The 26,716-nt window shown below is 42.2% G+C and overlaps 1 protein-coding gene across 3 annotated transcripts in view; it reads left to right on the forward strand.

The window, feature by feature from the left end:
• The window catches only part of plxnb1a (plexin b1a), a 51,728-nt gene that overhangs the window by 17,443 nt on the left and 7,569 nt on the right, over positions 1 to 26,716 (forward strand). Inside the window, exons 2-30 of one of the 3 annotated variants that reach the window (XM_076159364.1) lie at positions 6,131 to 6,206; positions 6,963 to 7,845; positions 8,035 to 8,277; positions 10,040 to 10,222; positions 12,634 to 12,762; positions 14,443 to 14,543; positions 14,671 to 14,803; positions 15,026 to 15,182; positions 15,426 to 15,534; positions 15,806 to 15,914; positions 16,192 to 17,022; positions 18,264 to 18,362; positions 18,913 to 19,035; positions 19,516 to 19,609; positions 19,720 to 19,889; positions 20,374 to 20,525; positions 20,617 to 20,722; positions 21,464 to 21,600; positions 21,947 to 22,120; positions 22,344 to 22,578; positions 22,663 to 22,905; positions 23,020 to 23,196; positions 23,370 to 23,518; positions 23,862 to 23,962; positions 24,129 to 24,346; positions 24,695 to 24,873; positions 24,982 to 25,048; positions 25,704 to 25,850; positions 26,401 to 26,575. In XM_076159364.1, coding sequence (XP_076015479.1) covers positions 6,973 to 7,845; positions 8,035 to 8,277; positions 10,040 to 10,222; positions 12,634 to 12,762; positions 14,443 to 14,543; positions 14,671 to 14,803; positions 15,026 to 15,182; positions 15,426 to 15,534; positions 15,806 to 15,914; positions 16,192 to 17,022; positions 18,264 to 18,362; positions 18,913 to 19,035; positions 19,516 to 19,609; positions 19,720 to 19,889; positions 20,374 to 20,525; positions 20,617 to 20,722; positions 21,464 to 21,600; positions 21,947 to 22,120; positions 22,344 to 22,578; positions 22,663 to 22,905; positions 23,020 to 23,196; positions 23,370 to 23,518; positions 23,862 to 23,962; positions 24,129 to 24,346; positions 24,695 to 24,873; positions 24,982 to 25,048; positions 25,704 to 25,850; positions 26,401 to 26,575 — 5,614 coding nt within the window. In that variant the 5' untranslated portion in view covers positions 6,131 to 6,206; positions 6,963 to 6,972. Of the gene's footprint in view, positions 1 to 6,130; positions 6,207 to 6,962; positions 7,846 to 8,034; positions 8,278 to 10,039; positions 10,223 to 12,633; positions 12,763 to 14,442; positions 14,544 to 14,670; positions 14,804 to 15,025; positions 15,183 to 15,425; positions 15,535 to 15,805; positions 15,915 to 16,191; positions 17,023 to 18,263; positions 18,363 to 18,912; positions 19,036 to 19,515; positions 19,610 to 19,719; positions 19,890 to 20,373; positions 20,526 to 20,616; positions 20,723 to 21,463; positions 21,601 to 21,946; positions 22,121 to 22,343; positions 22,906 to 23,019; positions 23,197 to 23,369; positions 23,519 to 23,861; positions 23,963 to 24,128; positions 24,347 to 24,694; positions 24,874 to 24,981; positions 25,049 to 25,703; positions 25,851 to 26,400; positions 26,576 to 26,716 lie in introns of all 3 variants that reach the window. The other 2 variants (XM_076159362.1, XM_076159363.1) reach the window with 2 other exon arrangements.

The following is a 26,716-nucleotide window of genomic DNA, read 5'->3' on the forward strand; positions in this document are numbered from 1 at the left end:
CTTCAACTTCCAAACTGAAATACTTACCAGCCAGACACAAGAAAACTCTTCTTGTTTTGGATTTTAAAGCACAACCCTGGCAGTCGGGTTAATCTTGATCCGTACATTTTCTTGTCTATTAAATGTTTTCGTTCTACTTTTCTCATCTACTTTTCTCATGTGGAAACAGATACAGTATAAGGAAGAAAATAGAATTAAATAAAGAAGGAAGGACATGCAGTGTGGAAGGAGGGAAGGAAAACAATTAAGGAAAGTCTTGTGTTTAAACTGTTTTAATGTAATAAAAGTCCAATAACTTTGGAGAGAAACAATTAAAACTAAAACAACAGTACTTAAATAAATACTTTCCACCTGTGTACATGGATACTGTGTTTATTCATAGTAACATGGATACTAATCACAGTGTACTAAAGCTTAATTTAGAAAATAAGCACAACAAGACTGTAAGCAGAATGTTGCCAACAGCTGAGTCATTCTCATGGGGCAATACAAACATCTCCATTGCACAATAAAAGACAACATAGACCAATGTTAGAGATTCTGTAGGAGTGTTTGTTTCTTATGAGCGATCTAGTACAGCACATTGCTTTGTCATCCACCCGGCCGTGGTTCTCACGTTGTCATATTGGCCGTGGATCATTGGCCTCTGTCCTGTGGGAGGCAGGAGAAACGAGGTCTGTAATTGCAGCAGGATTTGTTGGCTGCTGTCCTGACTGTTGTGGTCTCTCTAAGGATCTGACCACCAGCCACTTAACACGCTGTCTGTACACACACACACACACACACACAGACACAACCTCCAACTGCTCTCAGAGATATTTCCCACTACTATTATCTCTATTTCATATAGGAATCTATTTTAGTTTTGGTTCGGTACATAGTTTGAACTATATTATACTATGTGGACCACCTATTTTTACCAAACCAAATTCGGGATCTCTTTTTTCATGGAGAACATGCTTATTAAGGGGCCATATATTACGTTTGACACGAGGGTCCCACAGGTCTTTGCTGTCGTCCCTAGTTAAAAAGTCAAATAGAGCCTCAGCTGCTTTTGTCAATCATTCTGATTCCCTACCCCTGTCTTGCTATGTCTCATTAGGCCTGTCTGCCTGCCCCCCCCCCCCATGCTTCCTCCTGACTGGTCTTTGATCCCTGCGCCTGTTGAATGCTAAACTGGTGAAATACCGCAACATCAGTTCCAGTCCCTCATATTTTCATGACAAAGCAACTCTGCCCTTCCTCTCACCTCTGTCTCTCTCTTTATCTTTGTGTCCATATGTCTGAATAGTAGTTTTTGTGAAATGTAATCTAAAAAAAGCAAACTTTCATATTGTTTTTGCAACAACTAGTATTATTTTTACCAGTCTTTTCCTTTACCAGTCATTCTCAAACTTCTCAAACCAAGAACTGAGCAAATCAAAACATCTAACCACTGCCTCACAGACGACTATCAGAGTCAGAGTAAGAACATGAAAATGGATATATTTTATAAATAGATAATTTTTTCCTTGGCAAAGATCAAGAGTAATCTCAGGTTCTACTCTGGCTTGCTTCATGCAAACCCACATTTGAAAATTATTATCATCAGCTCCAAAGCTATTTGTATTTACCAAAATATGTTGGTAGTGCTGATGATCCCATGCAAAAGAGAGACAGTCAACATCTTCAATAATGGAATATAGTGGAACATACAGTATCGCATCTATTGAATGCACTTTCTAAGTTGGCGCACACAACCTTCAGATCCAGAGTTCACCACCTGCCTTTCCCTGGGAGAGCTCCACTGCCTCCAGGCTGAAAGGATCCTGTCATAAACTGGGCTAAGAAAGAGTGTGTATGCGTCTACAACAGTGCACACATGTGGATGTGTGTGTAGGCTCTTTTTCCAAGGGAAGTAGCTTTTATCCTGTGTCCGTTCAGTGCAGCCACTCGTTCAGAGAGCAGTGAAAGGGACACTATTCCCTCCAGCGGTAGACAGAGAGCTCCTTCAGCACACCGGAGGGATGAAGAGAGAGAGAGACCCTCTGTGTGAACCAAGGAGAGAGAGGTTACCATTCACCCAAACAAGACAACGGAAATGGAGATGGGCCAAGTGTGTGTACATCTGCCTCTCATAATATTAGCGCCTTCGCCAATCTCAGTATCTAAGTAGGTACGTGCAACCACGCCCAACCAGTGTGGCAACTGCAGGACGTGTTGGTGGTGGTGGGGGGTGGACTGGGTGTAAATGTAGATCATAAGGGTTTGATCACATGTCCAGTTTTTGGTCAGAGATTGAAAGCATTAGCACAGCTGAAAGTGTTAATCTAGTTTGTTTCGATCCAGCCTCACCTGAACTCAATCATATCACTTTTTACAGCAGTACAACTCGCTTATATCAACATCATGGGGAATGTAGTGCATTGCTTGGATTAAATCCATTCTGGAGGGCTGTTCTCTCAATACATTGTCTGAAATATATCATTCTATCATGCACATTCAGAACAATGTCATTTTTCAGTTTTTGTTTTGGCTCCTCCCCTAATGTTTGTATGTAGTCTTTTACCTTTTCACTTTTTTATCAACAGACCAGAATTTCTTCTTATTTCTTCTTCTTCAGTACAATATCTCATTGTTTGTTCTCTCTCTCTCTCTCTCTCTCTCTCTTGTTGAGAGTTCCATCTCCATCCAAGCCTGGGAAATGTTTCAACTGTCAGCCACTTGCATGCAAAAAGCATGAATAAGACTTATAGTTCTGGAACTCTGGTGCCCCCAAATTGAACTTCTTCCACTTTGTTACTCTCTTACAAATGAGTCATATGTCACAAGTCGCTCGGAAGTATTTTCCGTCTGCTATCTTCTGCTGTCTGCTGTCATCCTATCGGGCAAGACAAGAAATCAGACTCCGTTCGTAACCTTTACTGAGCAGGATGGTCTTGTCTCTGCTCTGGTGTTCACACCTTGTTAGCTCAGTGTGAGCATCTTGCACCATTCTCTTTGTTGTGTTTGGCAGTCCAGGTGTGAGCAATGGCTGCCAATCAAATTTGAACATCTGTTTTGCATTGATAAAGATATTTATACGAGAAAGAACCTAGAAAACAAAACAAACTTGCATACTGCAGGACTTTCAATGACATCACTCACTTTTGCTTCCCCGCTGACCCTTGACCCCACCCACCTACACAAATACTTTCTCTCTCCTGAGCGTACAAGTTGAAATCAATGCTCTGGTGATCACAGGGAAAACATTCCAGCCTTTTCTGTATGTACTTACCAGTAGCATGTGTGTGTGCTTATTTGACGTCTTGCTGGTCTTACTACTCTCCCCTCTATTTACTGGATTGTACCAGAGATGCTAGCGTTACCGAGTCTGGGGCCCGGGGTGGAGACGCCAGCCGACCCATCAGATCAGAACAATGCAAGTCAGTGCTCCATGGCTCCGGGCCCAATATCCCCTACTGTCCCCGGGCTGCTGACCCTACATAGTTTATGGGGTCTTAAGTGTTCAGTGGGCTGTCACGGTTCATTAGGAGCTTTAGAAATGAACTTGCACAGCAGACACTCTCAGTGATTAATAAACATGGACAGAGAGAGAAAGGGAGGCAGATAGGAACAGAGGGCAGAAGTTCACACCCTGAGAAGTTTCTAGAGGTCTATAAACACTCTTTGATCCACACAAACGCACACTGTACTACAAAGTTTGTATTTACTACAAGCGTTGATTGAGATGGCTGGCTTAGGCAATGAAAGTTCTGTTCTAAATTAAACATATTATATTTCGTGTGGATGTGTTTCTTAGGAGGGATTTGGAATCGTAGTGGGATTTGATTTGCTCATTTGAAGTGGGGGTAGGGGGTTGCAGTGATTTGCTGCAAAGGTATCACTTCAAATTGCCAGAGGTTTGTGCAAGTCTGTGGAAAAAATGTCTGGAGTTTTCACACATACCAGCCAATTAGATTACAGCCACCACAGCACATTGGATTGTGGAAGCTTGTTTTTTTGCCAAATCTGAACACGCATCTCCCACTAGCTAACAGAGGTGAATGTGGTTTTGTATGATGGGAGGGGTTAGCTGACATTGTACAGAAAAAGAATAGCAAGGGTTTATCCAGAAATGCATTTTTAGCATATTTGACCTAGCCCCAAAACAACAGAACACAAAAGATAACACGGAAAATTAAGTTTTCATTCCGCTGTGTCTGTGAACCACAAAGAATTCCATTATTCAGCGTTTAAGTGGCGAGTTCTTGTCTGCTACAAATGCTTTTCTGTTATCATTAAAATTCACGGGCCATCACGGGCATATTTGTACCTATATTAGTGTCTGCATGTGAATCTTTACTCAACAGTTGCTCTGTGACCACCACACCCCCTCTGCAATTCAGTTGACAGCCTAATGGTCTACCCAAGGTTATTTATAGGTTGTTGGACTGAGCCCCATAGCTGAACACGCTGCATACCAGACACAACTGATGAACTCTGGAGATTGTTGTCTAACAGCCAGAGAGAAAGCCCCTTTTGCTTCTCCAAAGGGTTGGGGGGGGGGGTATTCATATTGCTACAAAAACACCTCTACAGCAGCAGTGAATGTAGACGCTGTGTTTTCAGCTTGACCAGACAAGGGCAAAGGATGAAGTGAACGAGTTAAACATACACTTGCGAGGTTACTGAGTGGCTAAGTGTCTCAACTTGATTCACCCAAATAGCTCCTAAGAGTCTAGGTTGATGATCGTAGAAAGAACAATCTACAGTGGTCTCTTATGGTTGATGGATGAAGTGAAAATGTTGCATAACCTTAAAAGGCTTTTCATGTCAGATGAAATATCATGAATTAGACTTACGGTCTTATCTTTGAAACCAAGCACAACGTTTCTGGCATCTATGTTCATGACGGAGCCTTAGAAGCCTCCATCATTGCTGGTCGAAAGAGGAAGTTCCCATGGCGATGGGGTCAGTGTGGACTATAAATATGTTGACCGAGGCATGTTGGTAGGTCAAAGAGCAGGTGAGGACGCCTGCACAGACGAGCAGTGAGAATATGCTTGTCATTGTTCCCAGGCTCTCTGTTACAGCAGAAAATATCCGTCTAAATAAGGCTCAGACCATGAGTATGCTTGTTTTTTTTTACCAACACACAGTTTGAGTTAATGGTGCCTATTAGTCTTAGCTGTCATTCTACAAACACAATCTTTTGCGATGCCGGGATTGTTGTACTGTCTCTGGGTTTATCCCAGCTCAAAACATTCAACATCATTATTTTGATGATCTAATAATTCTTCCGTCTTAATGGTCCCATATATTTTTAGACTATTCCTCTGTTTATCCACTGCTGTTTAATAGACTGCACTGTCTATACACACTCCAACACTTCCTCCTTTTGAGAGTGGGTGTGGATGTTATGTCTTAATACACGTCTTATTCCTCTTATGAATAAGTAAAGCAATGGCCTGAGACACACTCTCTTCCACTTACCAGACACACACTACGACGCATGCACCTGCCACACCCGCACACGCCAAAATACACACGCAGTGTCCCAGTCTGCTTTCTTTTCAACCTACCTCATATTTGTGCTGATTGTGACCCCAGGGTGTAGACGGTGAGATGAGACATCACTGCATGACTAATGTCTCTCCAGTGCTTTGACTCTGCATGTTAATGATGCACAATACTGCATTCTAAATAAAATAGTTTCATTATGACCTGCTTTGTCTGCATGGTTTCTCTGTCTGAGATCGGGGGCAACCTTTGTGGTCAATATTCAACAATCCATCATCTCTATAGTATACACGAGTGGGATGTTATTTGTAAGTGTGTGTGAAACGCTGTGTAGGATTTCTGTGAACTGCCTCATTGAGGTCACCGAAAGGTCTCTGGAACCTGCTCAATAATTAAGGAGATTTCAGCTCTAATGGGAAGGCGAGCACTTTCCTCTGTGGTGAGAAGTGATGGCTGGAAATGGCATTTGAGTTAATTGCTTCAGCTATAAGAGATACTTTACTCCATACAGAGTTCAAGATCCAACCACTGTGTAGGCAGTCGTGTTTTATTTTGATGACTAACGTGAGAGCGATGTCTGTTTTCCCTCCATTTATCACTGAGTCATGTCTCTGTCTCTTTGTTCCCGTCTATCTCTCTCTTATTTCAGAGACACACAGGACAGGAATGGGATATGATTGGAAGTGATGAGGTTGAAGTCTTCAGCTTAACAGCGAACATAGATGGTGAGATGTTTTCACCTTGTTCATCCATTTTATGTATTCCGTTTGGGAGAGGTGGACATTAATCACAATGTTTAGATTAAACTGAATTCTTTCTAAATTGTAAATAATATAAGTATGGGGCCAGTATACACCTTAAAGAAAGGAATTACGAAATAACACACAATGTGTGAGTATACTGTAGTTATTAAGAATTGTCTCTGCTTCTTATCCTCCACCCCCTCTGGCTGTAGTTGCTGCAAACATCAGTCAGCCAAACCCGCCCTATGAGGCAACCAGTGATGCAGTACTAAGACCAAATAAGGCCGGGGAAGGTTTTATGAGTAGAAACTTAGCAAAAAGAATAACGTTGACAGGACATCCCCTACATATCCCCTCATGTTATTTTTTGTAGGCTATGGGGGGAGATCAACCAGACCATCATAGTTGGGCCACTTGCAACCAAGGGAATGTATCAGACATCTTCAGCCTTTCAAGATATATGATTGTCCTGAAAATGTTACTGCTTATGAAATATACCATCAGGATCTGTGTCATGAGCATTACAAGATGTGTTTTCACTCCAAAGGCTCCGTTTCAGCTTTGTTTGGGGCCTCGAGAGCACGTAGAGTATGTAGGCTTAAGAACCTGAAAAGGATCTTTATCTCAGCTTAAAGCTAAATTCTTTCAGACTTGCAGTGTGAGGAAACGGCTCTTTGCTTACTTAATTTTGATGTGCTGGTGTTTGCCTTTAACAGTCCTTTGTATTTTTCTCTGTAGAAAATTTGCCATGCTACATGGGAAGGCTCTGAACTCCACCCTGCTCTTGATCCACTTTTTTGTCATTTTTGCCACTGCCCTGGGCCGCTCCTACCCCCGTTTTACCCATAATGACACCGAATTTCAGCACCTGGTACTCCATCCAGACCCCTCTGTGGGGACTGTGTACGTGGGTGCCAAGGATCACCTCTTCCAGCTGGATGGATTAGATGGACTTCGACTGGAACAGGAAGAGAGGACGGGCCCTGTGAGCGACAGCAAAGACTGCCTACCCCCGGTTACTGAGTCCAACTGTCCGCAGGCCAGGAGAACCAGTAATCACAACAAATTACTGCTGGTGGACCCTCGGGTATTAGAGCTGATCACTTGCGGAAGTGTCCACCAGGGCACCTGTCAGAAACGCAGCTTGAGATCCATCAAAGATGTTCTTTTCTCCACTGAGAGGCCTGTTGACACGCAGTATGTTGCAGCAAATGATCCAACAGTGTCAACCGTGGGCTTGGTTGTGGGCCCTCGTGGTGGAGAGAGGACGGTTATGTATGTGGGTCGGGGCTATACAGCCAGTCACCCACCTATCTCAACCCGTCACCTCTCATCAGAACCTGTGTTTTCCTATGAGGAAACGGCAAAGTTGGCTGTGGCTGGGCGTCTTTCGGAGTACGATCACCATTTTGTGACGGTGTTCACCCGGCGAATGTATGTGTACTTCTTGTTTTACCGCCGTGATATCAAGTCTGCATCAAGGGAGTACCGGACCTACGCTGCCCGAGTTTGCCTGGACGACATCTCCTACTACTCCTATGTAGAGGTTCCCCTTGTCTGCCGTACGCCAGCTTCCTCTTCCTCTCCCTCCAGGACTTACAACTTCCTCCAGGCAGCCCAGGTACATTAATGCAAAATTGTGTTTCTCTAATGCCATGTCCTTAGGGTTAGTTTATGCACAAATTAGTCACCATTTCAAGAATCGGAGTACATGGACGATAATTCTCTTTTTAGTTGTAGGTTCGCATTGAGATCACTTTTCTGCTTGCTGTGCTTCCCGAGTTGTGTTCTCATGCCTGTGTTGCAACAGGTGGGACAAGGTGAAGGCCAAGAGGGCGAGTCTCTACTTGGAGTCTTCTCCGCCCGGATCGGCTCGACAAACAATAATCCCCCAGATGCCTCGGCTCTTTGCGTTTACCCTTTGGACGCGCTCGACAGAAGCATCGACTCCACCCGTGACCTCTGCTACACCAAGGATGGGCAGGTGGAGGGAGAAGGTGAGGTGGCCTACATAGAATATGAGGTCAAGTCCAGCTGTGCCAACCTGCCCATGGTAAGAATAAAGCCAGATTGTCATGTTGTGACTTGCATGCAGTATCTGTAAAAAGGAAAAAGGGAATTGTCTATGTAACTATGATTGTAGATATGTTTTCGAAATTGTGAACACTTTCTTTAAGGGCTTTTGACCTCATATCGGAATTAACTACAGGGTGGCTTGGGCATTATTTTGCCATCTCAAGACTCATGAAGATTAAGTCATTTAGATGAATACAAATTAAGGGGTTTCTGTATTGTTTATGTCAAGATTTTGGCACACAAGTGGGCAGCACTGTCATCATTATATTCTACTAATACTAAGACATTACATTAAACAATGTTAGTTATTTTCTGGGTGACCATGATTTTTGAGTGCCCGTGTGAAACATTCTATTTATTTAATTTTTGCTTTAATATGCAGCCACACATTATCCAAAGTCATATTTTAGTTCTGGAAGGTCCACTTTTGCAACACTTGTTCTATTCCCAATAGAAATTCCAGATGAGTCTGAATGAATGAACCCGGATAATTGCAATCTTGTGTGCGACTCGGTGAAGCTTACTGTTCCCCAAATGCCTCACAGGTCGTCTAGGGGTCGTTATAATGTAATAGGTGGGAATTTTGATTTGGGGCCAATAACTAAAATGAAACCTAGTTCCTGTAGTGGAAACATGGAAATGTCTTAGTACTTGGAACGATTCCTGGGAAAGTTCCTGCATTAGTGTTTCCTTCTAGCCCCTTTGCAGAGCACTATGTTTAGTGAATGTTAACCACTTTTGAGTACTTAATGCAGTTTAGTCTTTACAGTATAGTATAGCCAGGCCGTGCATCATTATATATCATTTCCAGCTGCCATGTCAGCTCGGGTGGATTCGGTGGTCAGAGAGAGAAAGGCAAGTGAGAGGGAGATTAAACAGAGTGCCAGGAAGAGAGGTAGGGTTTAGAGAAAAACAGAAGATAGAAATTATGAAAACAACCCTCAGCTCCCACATCCCTCAGATGTAGTTTCACTCAGCTGCAGCCCTCGATGTCCTGCAGCTGCCGAGGCCCTGACAACCCTTCCAAAGGTTTAATGGGATCATTAGAGATCAATCAAACAAACTTACCCTGAATCAGCTATGCTGCTGTCTAATGAGCTCTGACAAGGAGAGTCTTGGAGTTGTTTTGAAATCCACTGACATAAATACACAGGGAGAGAGAAACAGAAAATGGGGACAAAGACCATGGCACAGTTACTGAGGAACAACATGAAGTAGGAGAAACTAATGAGAGACTGAAATAAAAAACGGACAAGTGAGGAGATTATGATAGAAAGAACTAGGGTAGATGAGAAATTTGATTAGACCAGAGCGCTCCCCTTGAAAAAACAAGTCAGCTACGTTTATGCCCAACAAGCGCTGCGAAAACCAAAGGATAATATTCTGCTTCCTCCTTCTAGGCCAATTATTGCAACCTACAGCTTCAATTTACCGACGTATTGAAAAGCAGGATTAAGACTGAGTTGGCTGTCGCAGTACGAGCCCACTTTAATCTAATGTAACAATCCGCTTTTTATGAATTAAGAGGCTTCAGTGGCCCCGAGTCAGCAGCTGCATCAAAGTGAATATGAACTTGTCTGTCTGAAGCATCAAGGTTGCACTTGGCTGGTTTTAGATAAATGGTGTAACTACTGAGCAGAGATCAATCAGTTATTGATGCACATGAAGTATTCTGTTATACTTTAATTAAAGGATTCACTACCACTGACTAACCTTTCAATCTTGGTCATGTGTTGTAGAATACCCTGAAGGCATATCCCTGTGGCTCTGATCACACCCCCAGTCCAATGGCAAGCCGAGTACCACTAAAAGCTGAAGCTGTACTGGACAGCCCGAACGCCCATTTCACTGCTGTGGCTGTCAGTGTCAGAGAAGGACATAGCATCGCCTTTCTTGGGGACTCCAAAGGGAAGCTTCACAAGGTAGCTCATTATGCTTATTTCCATTCCTTTTTCTCCATCTTTCTTTATGGGTCTTTCGAATCTAAATGGGTCCCAGAGTGAGGATAACACCCGAGATCACCACGCAATCATCCTGATGGTGTCTAGGCCAAGTCCAATTGCCAGCAAATTGAAAATGTCTCACACCAATTTCAGGCATCCAAGTCTACACCAGTATCAATACAATTCATTTTGAGATCACAGCATGGAGATTCCAGTTATTTCAAGACCTTCAGTGTCCCAGCATATTCAGACTGGTTTGCCTCCATGATCCACCGCCTATCAAGTTCATTTTCTTCTGTGGGCTGCAGTTTGTGTTTGATGAAAACTACAATTATATATGATTTGTGCATTTTTGAGCCAATATATTGATATAATGATTTTTTTGTGAAAACATGTCTAAATTTATGTCGGATCATATTTGCAACATGGAGGATTCAAAGGGATGTATTCAATCTTCAATCCTTAGCTGTGAGGTATTTGTACAGATGGTTATCATGTAAATAGTATGGTTGCCACGATCAGACTTATTGTTTGATACTTGATAAGCTTTGAAATGTAATACCTGTTTTGATATGGGGGAGGGGATGGAGGGTTGGGAGCAAACACTATTCCATTCTATTGTCAATAAATGCAAATTGTACAAGTGAAATAGCGCTTTATGGTTCAGCTCCAGTGTCCAAGCAAACTGAGACTACTCATTCGGCAACAATAGGCTGTCGAATCTGGTGCAAAATGAATGTTAGTATTGAAAAGTATTGATACCGAAATTTTAAAACAATACCAAGATACTTTTGACAACCCTACAAGTACGACTGTTTTCTGTTGGTGTAATGGGTGTGGCAGGGGATAGGGCGGGTGAAAGAATGCACATGGCTCAGACAAAGTGCTTTTAGGAAGCAGATCAAAGGAGCAGTCTATGCAGCCATCTGAAGTAAGCTATTATATGTGGATTATCACATCACACCAGGACAAATTCCACAACATCCAGATACAGGGATGTGTGCGTGGTAATGTGCCTGTGCATGTCTTACTGTCTGGGCGTGGGGACGAAATTGGTGCCCACAATTTGATCAAAGTACAGCAGCACGATCTTCATTGGGGTTAGGCTAAGCCTCCCGGGAATGAATGTTCACTACAATGTCCTCAAAAACAATACGTGCTTGTATGGGTGTGTTTGTGTGTTTGTTTATCAGCATCTACCTCACTCATGCACTCGCCTGTAGCACAGGCTTAGGGTTGGATTTACTGAGGGTTTTGCAGAGCTTTGCCACACACGAATGAGACAAATAGTCCAAAACAAATTGTCCATATTTACTAAAGTGACACACTCTGGGTTTGCAAGGGTTAATGCATAAGCCAGTGATTTACTTCTTTGTGGCCTTAGAATTTAGATTGTAGGCATAGCAGCTGTTGTCATTTTTAGGATGAGAGGGTGTTTCTGAATAGAATATTGATCTATCTCTTAGTATTAAAATAAAATGACAGAGAGAGAGAGCAAGAGATTCTCATGAAAGTTTCGTGTGAGCCAAACTATCATGAAGAGAAGAGACACCAAGATAGCGGACACAAGAAGCGTCTTAAATGGCGGCAGTGCATTCAACTCAACTCGCCACTGCATTGGTCATTTACATAATCAGTCTTTGTAAGAGGGTGGTGCAGAAATGTACGTCCTGGATGTTAACTTGCAAATGTAAGTCTTGTAAATCTGGTTCTTTATTTTTTTTTAAAGAAGAGCACCCTCCATACAGCAACAACTTTTTATTACTATGACACTGCAATTTGTGTACACACAAGTCCCCAACTTTTATGGAGCAGCTTCCCATGCCATTACATATAGGATGCTCCCACTTAACAAGACAATAGAGTCTCCATTTCCCTCACACAGTGATCAAGTCAGAGCCAAATGGAAAGAGGCACGAAAACCGCTGCTAATCTCATTAAGGTGAGGTAACATGAGAGTATGAATGCTTGGAAATCACTTAAGGCAGAGGTGTCTTCCTGTCCTTCATATTAGATTTAACTGTGCGGTAATCGCATTCATGGCCACTTCTACTGCAATCCTGCACAAGCTTGATTTGATTTGTGATCGAGTTGCAAGCTGAAGAAGGTATTCTTTTTGAGCTGTTTTGTTTTTTTGGCAGCTATTGGTTTCTGAGTGAGAAATGCAATGTGATTGGGAATATGGCATGAGGAGTAAACCACATTTGTGTGAGCCTATCACACTATGGAACTTGTAGGGGTGTACAGCAGGATGATATTTTGTATTTATATGTCTTTTATTCACTGAACTGCTTATAGGTGCAAGTCTAATACCATAGGTAGTTTAATTCAAATATTTCATCAAATGCTCCTTATACAAGTTTTAATGTTTTTATGCTGATTTTTTTCAGGTATTTCTGGGTCAAGATGGCCAGGTGGAGATGTACGCTACTACAACCATTCAGCCCAACTCGCCAATTAACAGCGACCTCATTCTGGATCAGACTGGAGCCCACATTTACATCATGACCAATACTGCTGTAAGTCTAAGAGGAGACAGTAACACACTCATGGATGGTTGAAGGCAGTGAAGAGCATTGTTAGGAAAATGTGGCCTCCTAAACAGTTTTAGTTCCACTTAAGATACTGAAGGACAATCCATGTCTAGATCCTGTCTGAGTCAGGTTATGGTGATGTGTTTGTCTGTTGAAATTCTATTTTGCGCTGCTTATTGAGTATGGGTGCTGCAGATTGTGTCAGCAAGTTCATTTTACAGGTTGTCTTTATCTACAAACGAATAAACAAAAACTAATGTGCAGTTCTATCTGTTAAAGCATATTCCTTTTTGCCACATCAGATGTACACGCAGCATATAAGACAACAGAGTGGCCCGAGGCTTTTTGGTAGCGCTTGTCTATTCAACCTCACCCAGATGCCTCCATGCACACAACTGAACATGACTTGTCATTCATCCTCAGACGATTTATGGTTTGTCAGACTTTTTTGGGCTTTGATACTTCCTCAAGCTGTGTCTCCTCGGTTGAAATAGAGGCTCAAAGTAACATAGGGCATAAGAGAGCATAAAAGAAAACGGAGAGGCCAGCTGGCTGTTGAGGGCAAAGGTCAATAACCCCACTGCGAGTAGTACAACAGTCAGCAGGAGGTATAAGGTCAGATGTAACAATGGTATTGATTAGAGAAAGTGGCCTCCATTGTGCTGGCACACTCCCTACAGAGTGTCTGTGTGGGAAGCAGGATGCTGATAAATGGTTATGCTGCATTTTATAATATACCCAAGTCTGGACCAATGAACTGCTTCTGATGCTCCACTTCCCAATTGCTTCATTGTTCATCAATGTAAAACAAGATCTGTAGTGACTTCACTTCACAAGCCATGACTGTAGCTGGCTTCACGCTTGCTGTATAATCAGATTGGTGTTAGATCTTGCAAACGTTTCTTAGAAGCACAGTCACTCTGGAAGTTTATTTCATTTACTTTGTACTCTGCACTCTGTAATGCATTGAGCTTGCAAGTGTGTAGTTAAGAAACTTTAATCTTATGAAGATCTTCAGGTCCTTCCGGTCAGGGCAGATGGCCGCCCACCTAGAACTCAGCTCTGCCTTCCCGTTTATTCCTGTAAAGAGGTTTTCCCTGTTGATGTGGCTGTTGCTTGCTCATGGGGAAATTTTAGGTTTCTTCATATGTTCAGTATGTTAAGTGCCTTGAAATCATCTCTGTTGTGATTTTGGCGCTGTATAAATAAATTTGGATTAAATTGAATTGAATTGTTAAAGCAGATAGATGTTCTAAATTTGGTGTAGTTTCAGATTGGATTAGATTTGTGGCAAGGAGGAGTCATTTGGTGACGGGGTGTAGTGCATGAATAAGAGCATAGACATAAGTGAGGACGTTTGTATTTTCCCACACACACATTAAACACAGGTAAGGTATACATGCAAAAACTGAGGAGAAGTTGCAACAGTCAGACAATATATATCCAAGATGCATAGTTTCAACATAGAATCAGCTATAGTTCCCTCACAACAAATGGTGATGAGTAACAAATCCATTAGCTGTATTAACACAAGTGGACATTAACACGCAGTTAGGATTTAGGATGATCAGCACTAGTAGTAGTAACTCATACCAATCATATCCCTGTAGTTTACCGACTAATTCTGCCTTTGTTGTGTGCCCCTCATGTTATTGTCTTTAATAGGTCGAGAAGCGTCCGGTGGCAGAGTGTGGAGATCACTTGGACTGTCAGTCTTGTCTGTCTGCCAGAGACCCGTACTGTGGCTGGTGTGTTCTGGAGGGACGGTGAGTCACTGTGTGTGAGAGTGCAAAGTAGTTGTGTGGCTAATTTGAATGCTTCCATGCTTGTCCTCTTCTCTTCCTCTCCTCTCCTCTCCTCTCTCCTTCACACATACTTCTGTGATATTTTAAGGTGTGGCCAGCGGTGGGAGTGCCAGCGAGGGTCTCTGCAGGGCCATTGGCTGTGGAGCTTTAACCAGCAGCAGCAGTGCCTCAGTATTCAGCACCTCAGCCTTTACAACATCAGCCGAGGGGAGGAAACTGATGTAATGCAATCGTCGTTCATTTCACAGTTTGAGTTATTAGCTTTACAAAAATCTATACTAAATGTTATAAGGGCTTATTGGTTTTGTGGGGCTGAAGACAGACTGACTTGAAACGTGGGGTAGATGATGTTGGTCTAGCACTTGAATTTGATTGACCACTTTCTTTCCATCTTTCTGTCTTTTTCTTAATGTCCCTCTCCACTTTGCGTCTCTCTCCCTCAGATCCGTGTCTCTGTAGCAGGCTTACCGAGTCTAGGAGAAGGAGATTCCTACTCCTGCTTCTTCCAGGACTCAGAAACACCCGCTTTGCTCACCAGAACTGGTGTCATATGTTCAACCCCTGGTGCCAGCGGTCTGCCCCCCATTGGCCATGGAGATGGTGAGTTGCAATGTTGACGGTTTTACCATTAAGTTTAAGAGATGTTCAACTCCAGTGACCGTCAGCTTTCAGATATCTTTACAGCAATTGAGTCATTGAACTTTGGTTCATGTAGTTGGTTACATGTAAGGATCAGATTGTCTTTTTTATATTTCCAAAAGCGCCTTAGCAGCTCTGCAGTTTGTATGAAACTAACAAATTATTAACCATTATAATAATCACTACTGATCTCTCCTGATGCAGACTTTGTGATGGTGACCCTGTCACTGCGATTCCTAAACGTGACTGTTGCAGAAACAGAATTCACCTTCTACAACTGCAGCTTGGTCCAGCAGCTCTCTGGACGCAGGCCGTGAGTACCACACTCTGATGCTGACTGAACCTTGTTATATTCCACAGCACATGTCTTTATTACCACAATTAATCAACTAAATGATCTATTATTGAGGGCAAACCACAGATGCCATATGTCATTAGATGTTCATAGATCATCTATTTGAAGTGCTACAGGAACATGTGTGAATATAACTGGAAAGTAGTTTTGGGCAAGTTTAACCATTTACTTGGATTTATAATATTAATGATATTGTTTCTTCCTAAACACCTACTGTGTGTACTGCCAGATGCCAAGGCTGTGTGAACAGTCGCTGGGGGTGTAACTGGTGTATTCATCAGCACATCTGTTCCCACGAACATACCTGCAGCCAAGGAGTCACCATCTACAACCATAATGTGAGTACATAGAGGGAGGGCTAAGGCTATTGATATGTTTAAGAGATGATTCAAAGTGGAAGATAGTTTAAAACCATGAAATGGGTTTGGTTGAGAATTGCACTGTGCTGTTGCTGTGTCATACACGTTCACCTTTGCATGTAAGGTCTGTTTTCAGTGTTTTCCTTAGTATGTCCTTCAGTATTTTTTTGTCTTTTATTTAGCCTCTGTTAAGTCGTTGCCTACCCTTCCGTTTTACCCTAATTTGTTATCCCTGCCTTTCACTTCCATTTTCAAGTTCAAACCTCCAACACCCACCATCCCACCACCCACCAGAAAATTGACCCCTTTACCTGCTACTGTCCCGGCTGCTGCTGCTGCTACTACAACTACAACAACCACAACAACACCGTCACCACCCACAGAGCCAGCTGCCACTACAATAGCAGTTGTCCCCTTAACAACTGCCATCACAGTGATAGAACTCACCACTGCTACCACTGCTATGTCCACTTTATCCCTTATCTTGGCTACAACTTCCCCCATTTCCAGCCTCTTTACACAGGCCACCACTACACAGGGGGAGGTGACCACAGCAGGTGGGTCCCTCTTTGACGTGGAGGTAGTGACTGATGGAGTGAGTGGCCCTACAACACCTGCTCAAGATGATGAGAAAGTTGGTGCTGATCTAGTGACTGCCACTGAATCCATAGATATTAGTGAAGAAACTCCTGAGTCTACAGTACCAAGCAGCACTATTAGCCTGGCAGACTCTAATCTGAGTCTTGGAGGGCTTCCTGGTGAGGCAATGAATTCTTCCACTAATGTGAGCTCAACCAACTCCAGTGAAGAAGGCCTTACAACAGTCTTTGCCACCAGTGGTGATAAGGAGGTTGTTACGCGGTTGGATAGGAATGACTCGGCCATGTGGATGAAGGACTGGGAGAAGCCAGAGAACGACACAGCGGGGGACATGGACACACAGCCTCTGTTTGCTACAAGATCGCCTATCAGAGGCACCAGTGAGAACTGGTTGACCCATAGCCACTCTCCAGACACTGTTATTGACCCTAACTCTGACCCTGCAGAGAACTACCAATCCGATACTTCAACTGGCTCTAATTTTCTGGTGAGTGGAGAAGCTACAGGAGCAGCCAGTGTAGAAATCACAAGCCACCATGAGAAACTGAGAATCCGGTATAACCCATTCAGGATGATTGAAGCCACAACCTTCAATTAGCAATAGTGATGGCAGGGTAATGCAATTACAAAATTAATAAGGGTGGTGGGGCTTCTACAATGGCTGTCAATATGTAGATGACAATGAAATGTGGACTACATCACAAACAACTGATGCATTACATCTATTAGACCTGACTTATGGATTGGAATAGAGAAATAAACCACTAACCTCGCAGGCCTATCAACTATGCTACACGCTTCATATCATTCCTATCTGTTCCCCATGTTTTATGTTTAAGTTTCATTAGTATTAATTTGTCTTTAAAAGAAAATGCTGGTTGTCTTTTTGTTGATTCATATGTGTATTTTCCCTTTATTATTTAGTTTCTAATGAGATGGCTTGTAGTAGTAGTAGTAAAGTCTATGTTTAGGATTTGTGCGTCATTAGTTGTGACTGGCCTTTCTTTGACTTGGGCCTTGATTTTAGATTTGAGTGGGAAGACCTTAGACTTTCCCACCTCTGCTTTTTAATATTCTGTATGGCCAAATGTATGTGGACACCCCCACTGCTGTTGAATTGTAGAACTTCTTAAAACGCATAATCTTTATGTGACCATCTGAAAGAACAATGACAAGAATCCTGAGAATGCACAGTCAGAACTGAAAAGTATGAAGGTGGCAGGACGGGTTTGCATCAGGAGAAGATTTCAATCTTACCACCATAGCAAACAATGACATCCACAACATTTAACAATTTTGTGAGAACGGTTTGATCTAAGCCTCATCTGTTTTTCCCTTGACAATGCCTCCATGCTCAAAGTTTGTTAAAATACTAGATCAAGATCAGCGTGGATGGAATTGAGGACCTGACCTTCAACCATCTTTGATCAATTGGAATGTTGGCTTTGAGCCAGGCCTAATTGTGGAACGTCAGTGCTCAACCTCACTAATGCAAAATCCATCCATCAGATATTCCAAAATCTACTTGGAGACATTTTGACTAAAACAGAAGTTGTCATAGATTTGACATGATCACAATCAAATGTTCAGTAACAGGTGTCCATAAACATATGTTTGGCCATTTAGAAGAGGATACAAAGATGTAGGTGTGTAAAATGGTGTGCCTTTATTTTGCTTGCCTTTATGTCCATATTTGTTTTATTGTAATGGTTAGTATTGTGTCATCAGGAGTGTCCATGTGTGGAGAATGTTCAGGGTTCATCTCTTCTTCCTGTCAACGTGGAGAGGAAGATCACTCTGGTTGGAGAACACCTAAATCTGTTTCAGGTAAGACGAGCAAGATCTTTGTAGTGTAGTGCTTTTACGAAAAATCTACAATAAAACAGCATTGACAGGAGGTGTTTTCATGTTTCATTTAATGTTTTCTGTTTCATTTTACTTTCCTTTATTTAGCAGCTAAGTATGCGGTATGTAAAGCTTTACCCCCCATGCTTGGTCTCCTTTTCAGTGCAACCGCAGTCACAAGTGTGAATTATTATATTGATAATTCAGTAGTGAAGCTCTCAATAACTGCCCAACATGTGTCATGAGAATTTGTGTTTGAAAATGTCCTCATACATGTAATGCACACAATCCAAAGAGTCTGCATGAATAATTGGTTTAGTCCAACTCACTCATTACTCATCACTACAATCTATAACATTGTAGCTACACACTCTGATGCTATCTGCTTCGACTTTGTCTACTGACACACAGTAAATTAGTAACTGCCTGAAAGACTGAAAACACTGTACATTCATATATTTCTCTCCACTCGTCTGTATGTTAGATTTTGTAATGTTGGCGACTACATATATGTGTTTGTTTGCTTATTCAGGATGAGGAGCTGGAATATGAATGTGTGCTGCACATTGAGAATATGTCAGTGGTGGTGGATGCCTTTGTGGAGCCAGATGCCAAACAGCCATCAGTCTTCTTGATCACTTGCCAACTACACAAGGTCTGAAAATATCTCAATCTGGTGGTTAATCGGCGTCTCCTTACACTCTGCAAGTCCATCAGTTATTGTTATGTCACTTTGAAGTACAGGCCTACTCTGTTTAGTGCTTACAAGGCAGCTTATTTATTTATATTAAGTGCTATTTTATAGTTTTTATACTCCTTCATTCCAAATCAACTGGCTCACATAACTGTAAATCTAGGTTACATTACTGCAAATCAATAGACTAAGAAAGGTCACAACCACCACCGTATTACACCAATAAACCTGTGGCACGTTATGTTTAAAAATCAATAAACTGCCATCTCTTGATTGTGTACTTTTGTGTTTACATGAGTGTGTTCTATTAAGCCTCACAGTCACTGCAGTTAATATGACACTTAACTGCTCTGAGCGTGGCTTTGAATAACATCGACTCATAGACTATATCGTGCGGAGGACTCATGCTGTTTTGACTGATAATTGCTGTTTTTGTTTCAGTATGCTTACTCTGCCTTCATGGAGGAATACCAAGCCATGATCAACGTGAGAAGAAAAAACAACTTCCTCATAGACAGTGCTGAGGATCTGTATGGTGAGGGTGGTTTCTACCGTGACTTGTGTTTATACCGTTACTGTGGATGCAAGAGACAACAAGTTATAAATATTTTATTCATTGATTTCCCCTTTTCTCTTTGGCTCCAGTGACTTTGTTTAACTGCTCAGTGGGAAGATCAGACTGCAGCCGCTGTCGTACAGCTGACCCCAAATACGGCTGTGTGTGGTGCGGTGGTGCTTCCAGCTCTCGCTGTGTTTATCAGGACTCCTGCAGTGATGAAATCAAACCCACCTGCCCTGCACCCGTCATTCAATTTGTAAGATGTTTTGCGCTCACCAAGGAGGTTATATCAAGCATACTGTAGTATGCTGACATAGTTTGTTATAATACCACCACTTACCAAAGAAAATAATAATTTCTCTCACCATATTAGTTTGTAACAAGGTTAATTTATAAGACAAGATAAGATAGAACTTTATTTATCCCGAGGGAAATGGTGGAAGTGCTATCCCATGCTATTTTAGGTACTGTCTCTTTAAGGCCCCCTCCCCAAAAGCCTGCTTTGTTCTGATTAGTCAACTGTAACATGCTTTCCAAACACTCACTCCAATAAAAAAAAGCAATAAAACGTGAGGGTTAGGGTGTAGGGTATTTGGTTTGTTCAACAGCTTTCAATTAATGAAGGTGTGTTTCTTTTGACCTTGATTAATACCAACTCACTGCTTTTATCACACTATAAAAAGGGGGAAATTAACAAAACATGCCTATAAATCAGTATTATTGCTGTCCTTCCATTTCAGTTGGATCCGGTGTCTGGTCCCGTAGAGGGCGGAACAGTAGTGACCATTTCTGGCTCTAACCTTGGCCAGAGAGCTGAAGACATCCAGAACTCTGTCACAGTTGCTGGAGTCCCCTGCAGTGTCATCCACAGCAGATATGAAGTCTCCTCAAGGCAAGACTCTGGTACTCAAACAGCTAAGATATTGAGTTAACTGATTTCCTTCTTTACTAACTGTCCATATTTTATGTCTCTTGTCTTCCAGGATAGTGTGCGAGACCACAAGCAGTGGAGGAGAGAAGAGTGGGCAGGCCTCAGTCAAAGTAAGGGGAGGAGGACTTGGACTATCTGCTCAGACCTTCAGCTTCCAGGTAAATGCAATAATAACATACAGCAGCACTATCAACACAACTGCTCAGGTACTCAAGGATTTTACAACTATGCAGATTACAATGTGTTTAAAAGAAGACTTCTCAATAGCTTTTGCTACCAATCCAATGGCGTGTTTCTCCCTGAAATAGATTCCATTACATAAACCAGCAATCCCTCTGGGGTGTGGACCAAAACATCCATGCTGACACGGGAGCATGTGATATTAATCCAAACTAAGCTTGAATGCTGCATCTTGAGACAGATCAGGATGTGAACAGGAAGTGTGGAAAATCATGACTTAAACAGACATCAAATCCAGATGATGTTGTTGTCCATGTTTGTTTATTCTGGAGAAAAGTGAATTCCCCAAATGAATGTCTGACCACTCAAAGAAATAACAGTGCCCACATGTCTTTGGTGCGTACAGGAGGCTCAACACGAAACTCTGCTCTGGAAAGGAAACTGAATCAAACCGCCGCTTTATTTAAATTAGAGTTAAAGTGCTCTCGGTTTTTACAAGGGCATTAATTAATTAACCCAAGTGACTAGCAAATTAATTGTGTTATGTGGCTGGCTTTGAGAGAACCCTCTGGTGTATCCCACAGTGCTCTGGTGTGTATTTTATCTTGCCAATATATCACCAGCTCAGCATCGGAGTATTGATTTTCTTTGTTTTCTCTCCTCTTGTGCATCTTTGCATCCTCCGGGCCTTCCTCTCCTTATTGTCTCTCCATCACCAGGATCCTGTGCTAAGCAGTATCTTCCCTTTAAGAGGACCCAAGGCGGGGGGCTCGGCTCTGAGCATTAGAGGCCAGAGACTGAGGACTGGACACCCCAGTGAAGTCAGTGTGCTGATTGGAGGAGTGCCATGTGTGGTGTAGGTTCTTTTTATATTTTGTATTATAAGAATACAAAAATATACTTAAACTTCCACTTCCACCTTCCAGCAAAGCCAGTAAATGACGAACAAGAAAATTGTCATTTTCAAAAGTCAATAATTTTTTCTCTAATTTCTAGAAAAACAGTTTGTGGCTAAGAATTGATTCCAGAATAAAATAGGAGAATTATAACCTTCTAGAAAGTATCAAATTTCCAGATTTGCCTTTTTAAACTTTCTAAAAAATGAACTGAAAAACTACATATTTAAGATTTCCAAGGTCTTTAAAATTGTTTCATCAGACCATTTGTATGTTAAAAAGATGATTCCCTCATCCTGTTCTCAGGCTAAACATCCAAGAGAATGAGATCAGCTGTTTGACCAGAGGCAGCAACAGAACAGGAGAACATGGCATCACAGTGCGATTTGGTGGGGCAGAACGCCACCTACAGGGAACGGTGTATCATTACACCCCCAACCCCAACATCACTTCAGCTGCTCCTTCCAAAAGCTTCCTTAGGTTAGTGACAGTGTCAACACATGTGGCTGGGGTCCAGATGCTGGCCAACGATGGGCGAGGTCTTGTTGTCGACATATCGCATCAGACATGATCATCAAATCTTAAACCAATGTGCTTTTCATTGTCGTGTATAACACAAACGCATTTAATGTGAATTTCATAATGAAAGCTGACTGAAGCTGACAGCCTTTTGTTAATATTACGTCTTCACCTTCTTCTGCAGGGGGGGCAGAATAATCGGAGTCTCTGGTCGAAACCTGGATGTGGTCCAAGAGCCGAAAATAAGAGTCACCCTCAGTCCGCCTGATATGCTCCCTCCCAGGAGGAAGAGGAGCATGGGCAGGAGGAAAGAAGACAACCTAGGCAGAGATCAGGGTCTGCAGGGTCCACAGAAGAGACTGAGGAGGATTGTACCAGAGGCGGACTGCCCTGGGAATACACTCTGTCATGTCAAACAGGTATGTCTAGGAACCACTATGAATACTATCAAACCTCTTCTTATTTGGCAATTTAATGAACATCCTCTTCTTTACTCTCTCCAGTACGAATCTCGCTGCAAAGTGAGCAACTCCTCCCTGATCTTGTGTCCGACCCCAGCTGTGGGTCCAGAGGCCAGGAGGGCCAGGGTCAAAGTTCAGTTCCTGCTGGACAGCCTCCATTTCGACTTCAGCACTGTAGGAACTGGAGCTTTCAGTTATGAACCCAACCCGGTGCTGTACCCACTGAACCAGAATGACCCCAGCAAACCTTATCACCACAAACCTGGCAGCATCATATCTGTAGAGGTGGGAGTGAATAATGTATTGTTCCATATACATAGAGCTGAAAGGGATTAAATGCTGCACACACTCACGCACAACTCCACAGTACAAATCATGCTGTAAATGTTTCCTTTCTAGGGGGAGAATCTGGATCTAGCCATCTACAAGGAGGAGGTGGTGGCTCTGATTGGGGAGGGTGTGTGTGCAGTGAAGACTCTGACCCACAACCACTTATACTGTGAACCACCAGCTCATCAGCCATCGGTCATGGCCAGCAGGAAGCTGGATGGTGTGGACAGTCTGCCTGAGTTTACAGTGAGTAAATGGCTCCTGTGGTCAGGGTATTATGGGCACGGCGATCTAGCACCAAATTTCGACATGGAGGGACATCATTCCAACCACAACTACAAAAGTATTCTCTGAATTAAACCCATACTGTGGTCCTGGTTATTTCCCTCTATAATAATGTCTACAATTGTCATTTCCAGGTTCAAATGGGGAACCTGAACTTCTCCCTGGGCAGAGTGCAGTATGACAGCCAGGCCTTGGCCACGTTTCCTCTGGAGGCTCAGGTTGGGGTTGGAGTGGGAGCCTCCATAGTGGCTCTGATTGTGCTCATCATCGTGCTTATATACAGGTAAACACATGATCGCCGATACCAATAGAAACTTGGTAAAGACATCAAACAACTCATATGCAGTACATAGCAACAAACAAAACAGTTGTGTATGAATAAATGCAGTGATTCACCGTATCATGGTTACAAAAATAAAACTCGCATTACTGCTTGCTTGGTTTTGAAAACATCACATCTATTACATATTTAAGGATATAATCACACCACCAAAACGTGAGTAGAGCAAATACTGACACATACTATATGTCTGCAGTTATTGTTAGCACTTCTGTCTCCTCTATGTATTGATGGATGTATTTTTTTTCGACTCTTAATTTTGTCTCTCAAACAATGTTGTTTGTAGGAGGAAGAGCAAACAGGCCATGAGGGACTATAAAAAGGTCCAGATCCAGTTGGAGAACCTGGAGACTAGTGTGAGGGACCGCTGTAAGAAAGAGTTTACAGGTACTGTACCTTACTCACTCTAAAAAGAAGAGCAAACCACACTATGTGCCAAAATAATCATAATGTCTGAAGAGAATTATACTTTTCATGTACAAATTGTGCTGCAGGTCAACACTTCCTAATTTACCTCCCTTTCTCCTCTTTCATCCCATTTTCCTTCCCGCAGACCTGATGACAGAGATGATGGACATGTCTAGTGATTTGGTCGGCTCGGGGATTCCCTTTCTGGATTACAGGGCATATGCAGAGCGCATATTCTTCCCTGGCCACCAGGAGTCGCCATTGAGACGAGACTTGGATGTCCCCGAGAGTCGCAGGCAGACTGTGGAGCAGGGGCTGGTTCAGCTCTCTAATCTGCTCAACAGTAAACTCTTTCTCACCAAGGTCAGATTTCAGAGTTGTTGGTGTGTGAGTGTGAAATCTTGATGTCAGATTTACTAGGTGGAAAGTGTTTTTGTTGCATCTTCTTTTCTTCTTGTTTTATGTGCAATTATTTGTTATACTAGTATGTCTTTCTCCAAACCAATCTCACACATGAAACACTGAGAAACACCTTTCAGCACACTGCAGTCTTGTATAACAGCATGACTTTCTGTTGCCACAATTACCATCAATCACAATCAAAACCTCTCTGATGCATTGTCAACAAAGACTCAACATTATCAGCATGGGATTCATAGTCTTGTCTACTTCTATACTGTCTAATATTGTGTATTTGTACTTCTCCTTCAGTTTATTCACACTCTGGAGGTGCAGCGGACATTTTCCCCCAGGGACCGAGCCTATGTTGCTTCTCTGTTGACCGTAGCCTTGCATGGTAAACTGGAGTACTTCACAGACATCCTTAAGACTCTGCTTAATGATCTGGTGGAACAGTATGTGGCTAAGAACCCCAAACTCATGCTCAGGAGGTGAGGAGAAGTTTGCAAAGTTAGTTTATCAAGTTATCAGTGAACAATGGCCTTCATCCATACTTTAATTGATTGCTTGTTTGTGTACTTTACTTTGCTTGATTCCAGAACTGAATCAGTGGTTGAGAAGCTCCTAACAAACTGGATGTCCATTTGTCTTTACACCTTTCTGAGGGTACGTAGTTCAATATACCATCAGATATACAGGTCACTGATACACTGAGGTCATCCAGTATCAGAGACCAAAAAATTGAATCTGAAGTCGATGTTCAAATGTTTCTCATTATGCTCTTTAATTCAAATATCACACTGAACAGGGAAAACTAGCTCAGGCTGTGATGGTTCAGTCTTGTGGATATTTTTGACATCATGTGCAGTACTACTACTCGACACAGGATGGCGCACCACTATAAGAAGTAGTTTAGACTGTGTGTCACAAACCTTTTGATGTGTGAAGAATGATGTTTTTACCATTACTTGGATGCCTGCTTGTTTGTTTTCTGCATGATATTTCAAAAATTAAGGCGCTTCCAATTATAATTTGTAAACAGATGGGACATTGAGTTGTTACTATTTTAAGGCAGATCTGGATAATGATACATATTCAGGATTTTAACTTTTTTTACAGTGTTCATACAGTTTTCTTGCATTTTCGTCCAATTCTCAAAAGCAGAGATATTGCTCCCAGATATTGATCCATATCTAATTTGTTTCTATCATAGCAGAAACTACTTGTCGGCATGCTAAGTATAAATAATAAACTGTACATCTCTTTATTAAATTCTGTTGTCTTACAGCATAAGTAATGTTTCATATGTATGCTTGGCCAGGAATCAGCAGGGGAGTCATTCTACATGCTATTTAGAGCCATAAAGCACCAGGTAGACAAAGGCCCTGTGGACGCTGTGACGGGAAAAGCCAAATACACACTGAATGACAACCGGCTGCTACGAGAGGATGTGGAGTACCGCACGCTGGTTAGAACACACACAGACATACAGTGTATTGACACAGCCACACATGTTGCAGTCAGTGTTGGCGGCAGTGCCTCAGGTAGCTTGCTTGAGTTAGTGTGTGTGTTTAAAACATTCATGCAACCCTGGAACTCTGTTGTGTATTTTCTTTCTTACTAAAGAATTTGACTTTCATACAGATCTTAAATTAATTTTTGGTTGCCAGCGATCAGATCAAGAACATTTATTCTACGCAATCTTTAATAAAATTAAATAAATATAACACATACAATTGACAAAATTGACAAATGCATGACCACCCACTCACATTCCATATATAGGTCTATTTTTGTGTCGATGTAGAATGTATCTCTTATAATATGTCAGAGCTGATTCAAGAACTAAGTAAAAAGTACAGGCCCAGTTATTATTGACTTTGTTATGATTGAACGGTGAGCTGCCACCATGTTTGAGAGTATTTGGAATTTTTTCACACAGATAAGATCAAAATGAGTCCACTTTTTACATCCAGCTTTGATGTACCTGATTCTCATCCTTCTGTGCATCCACGCAGACCCTCAATGTGGTGATGCCGACTGTGACTGCCAGTGGAGGAGCCACCACTCAGACTGTCCCTGCCAAGGTCCTGGATTGTGACACCATCACACAAGTGAAGGAGAAACTTCTGGAACAAGCTTCGAAGGGGACCTCCTGTTCCCTAAGGCCACAAATTGATTCATTACACCTTGGTAAATCCGTGGTTTTTCAAAGATCACGATTGTTTCAGCATCGGACTACAGTGTTATGAGCCCTGATAGTGAGCTTTGATTACATTAACCTCTGGAATCATTTCTGTTTGGTTGAAATCACATTCTAAACAACTATCCCTT

Source organism: Genypterus blacodes, unplaced genomic scaffold, assembly GCF_046128005.1.
Source record: "Genypterus blacodes isolate CSIRO-AG114 ecotype Tasmania unplaced genomic scaffold, CSIRO-AGI_Gbla_v1 ptg000094l_1, whole genome shotgun sequence".
Taxonomy (NCBI): domain Eukaryota; kingdom Metazoa; phylum Chordata; class Actinopteri; order Ophidiiformes; family Ophidiidae; genus Genypterus; species Genypterus blacodes.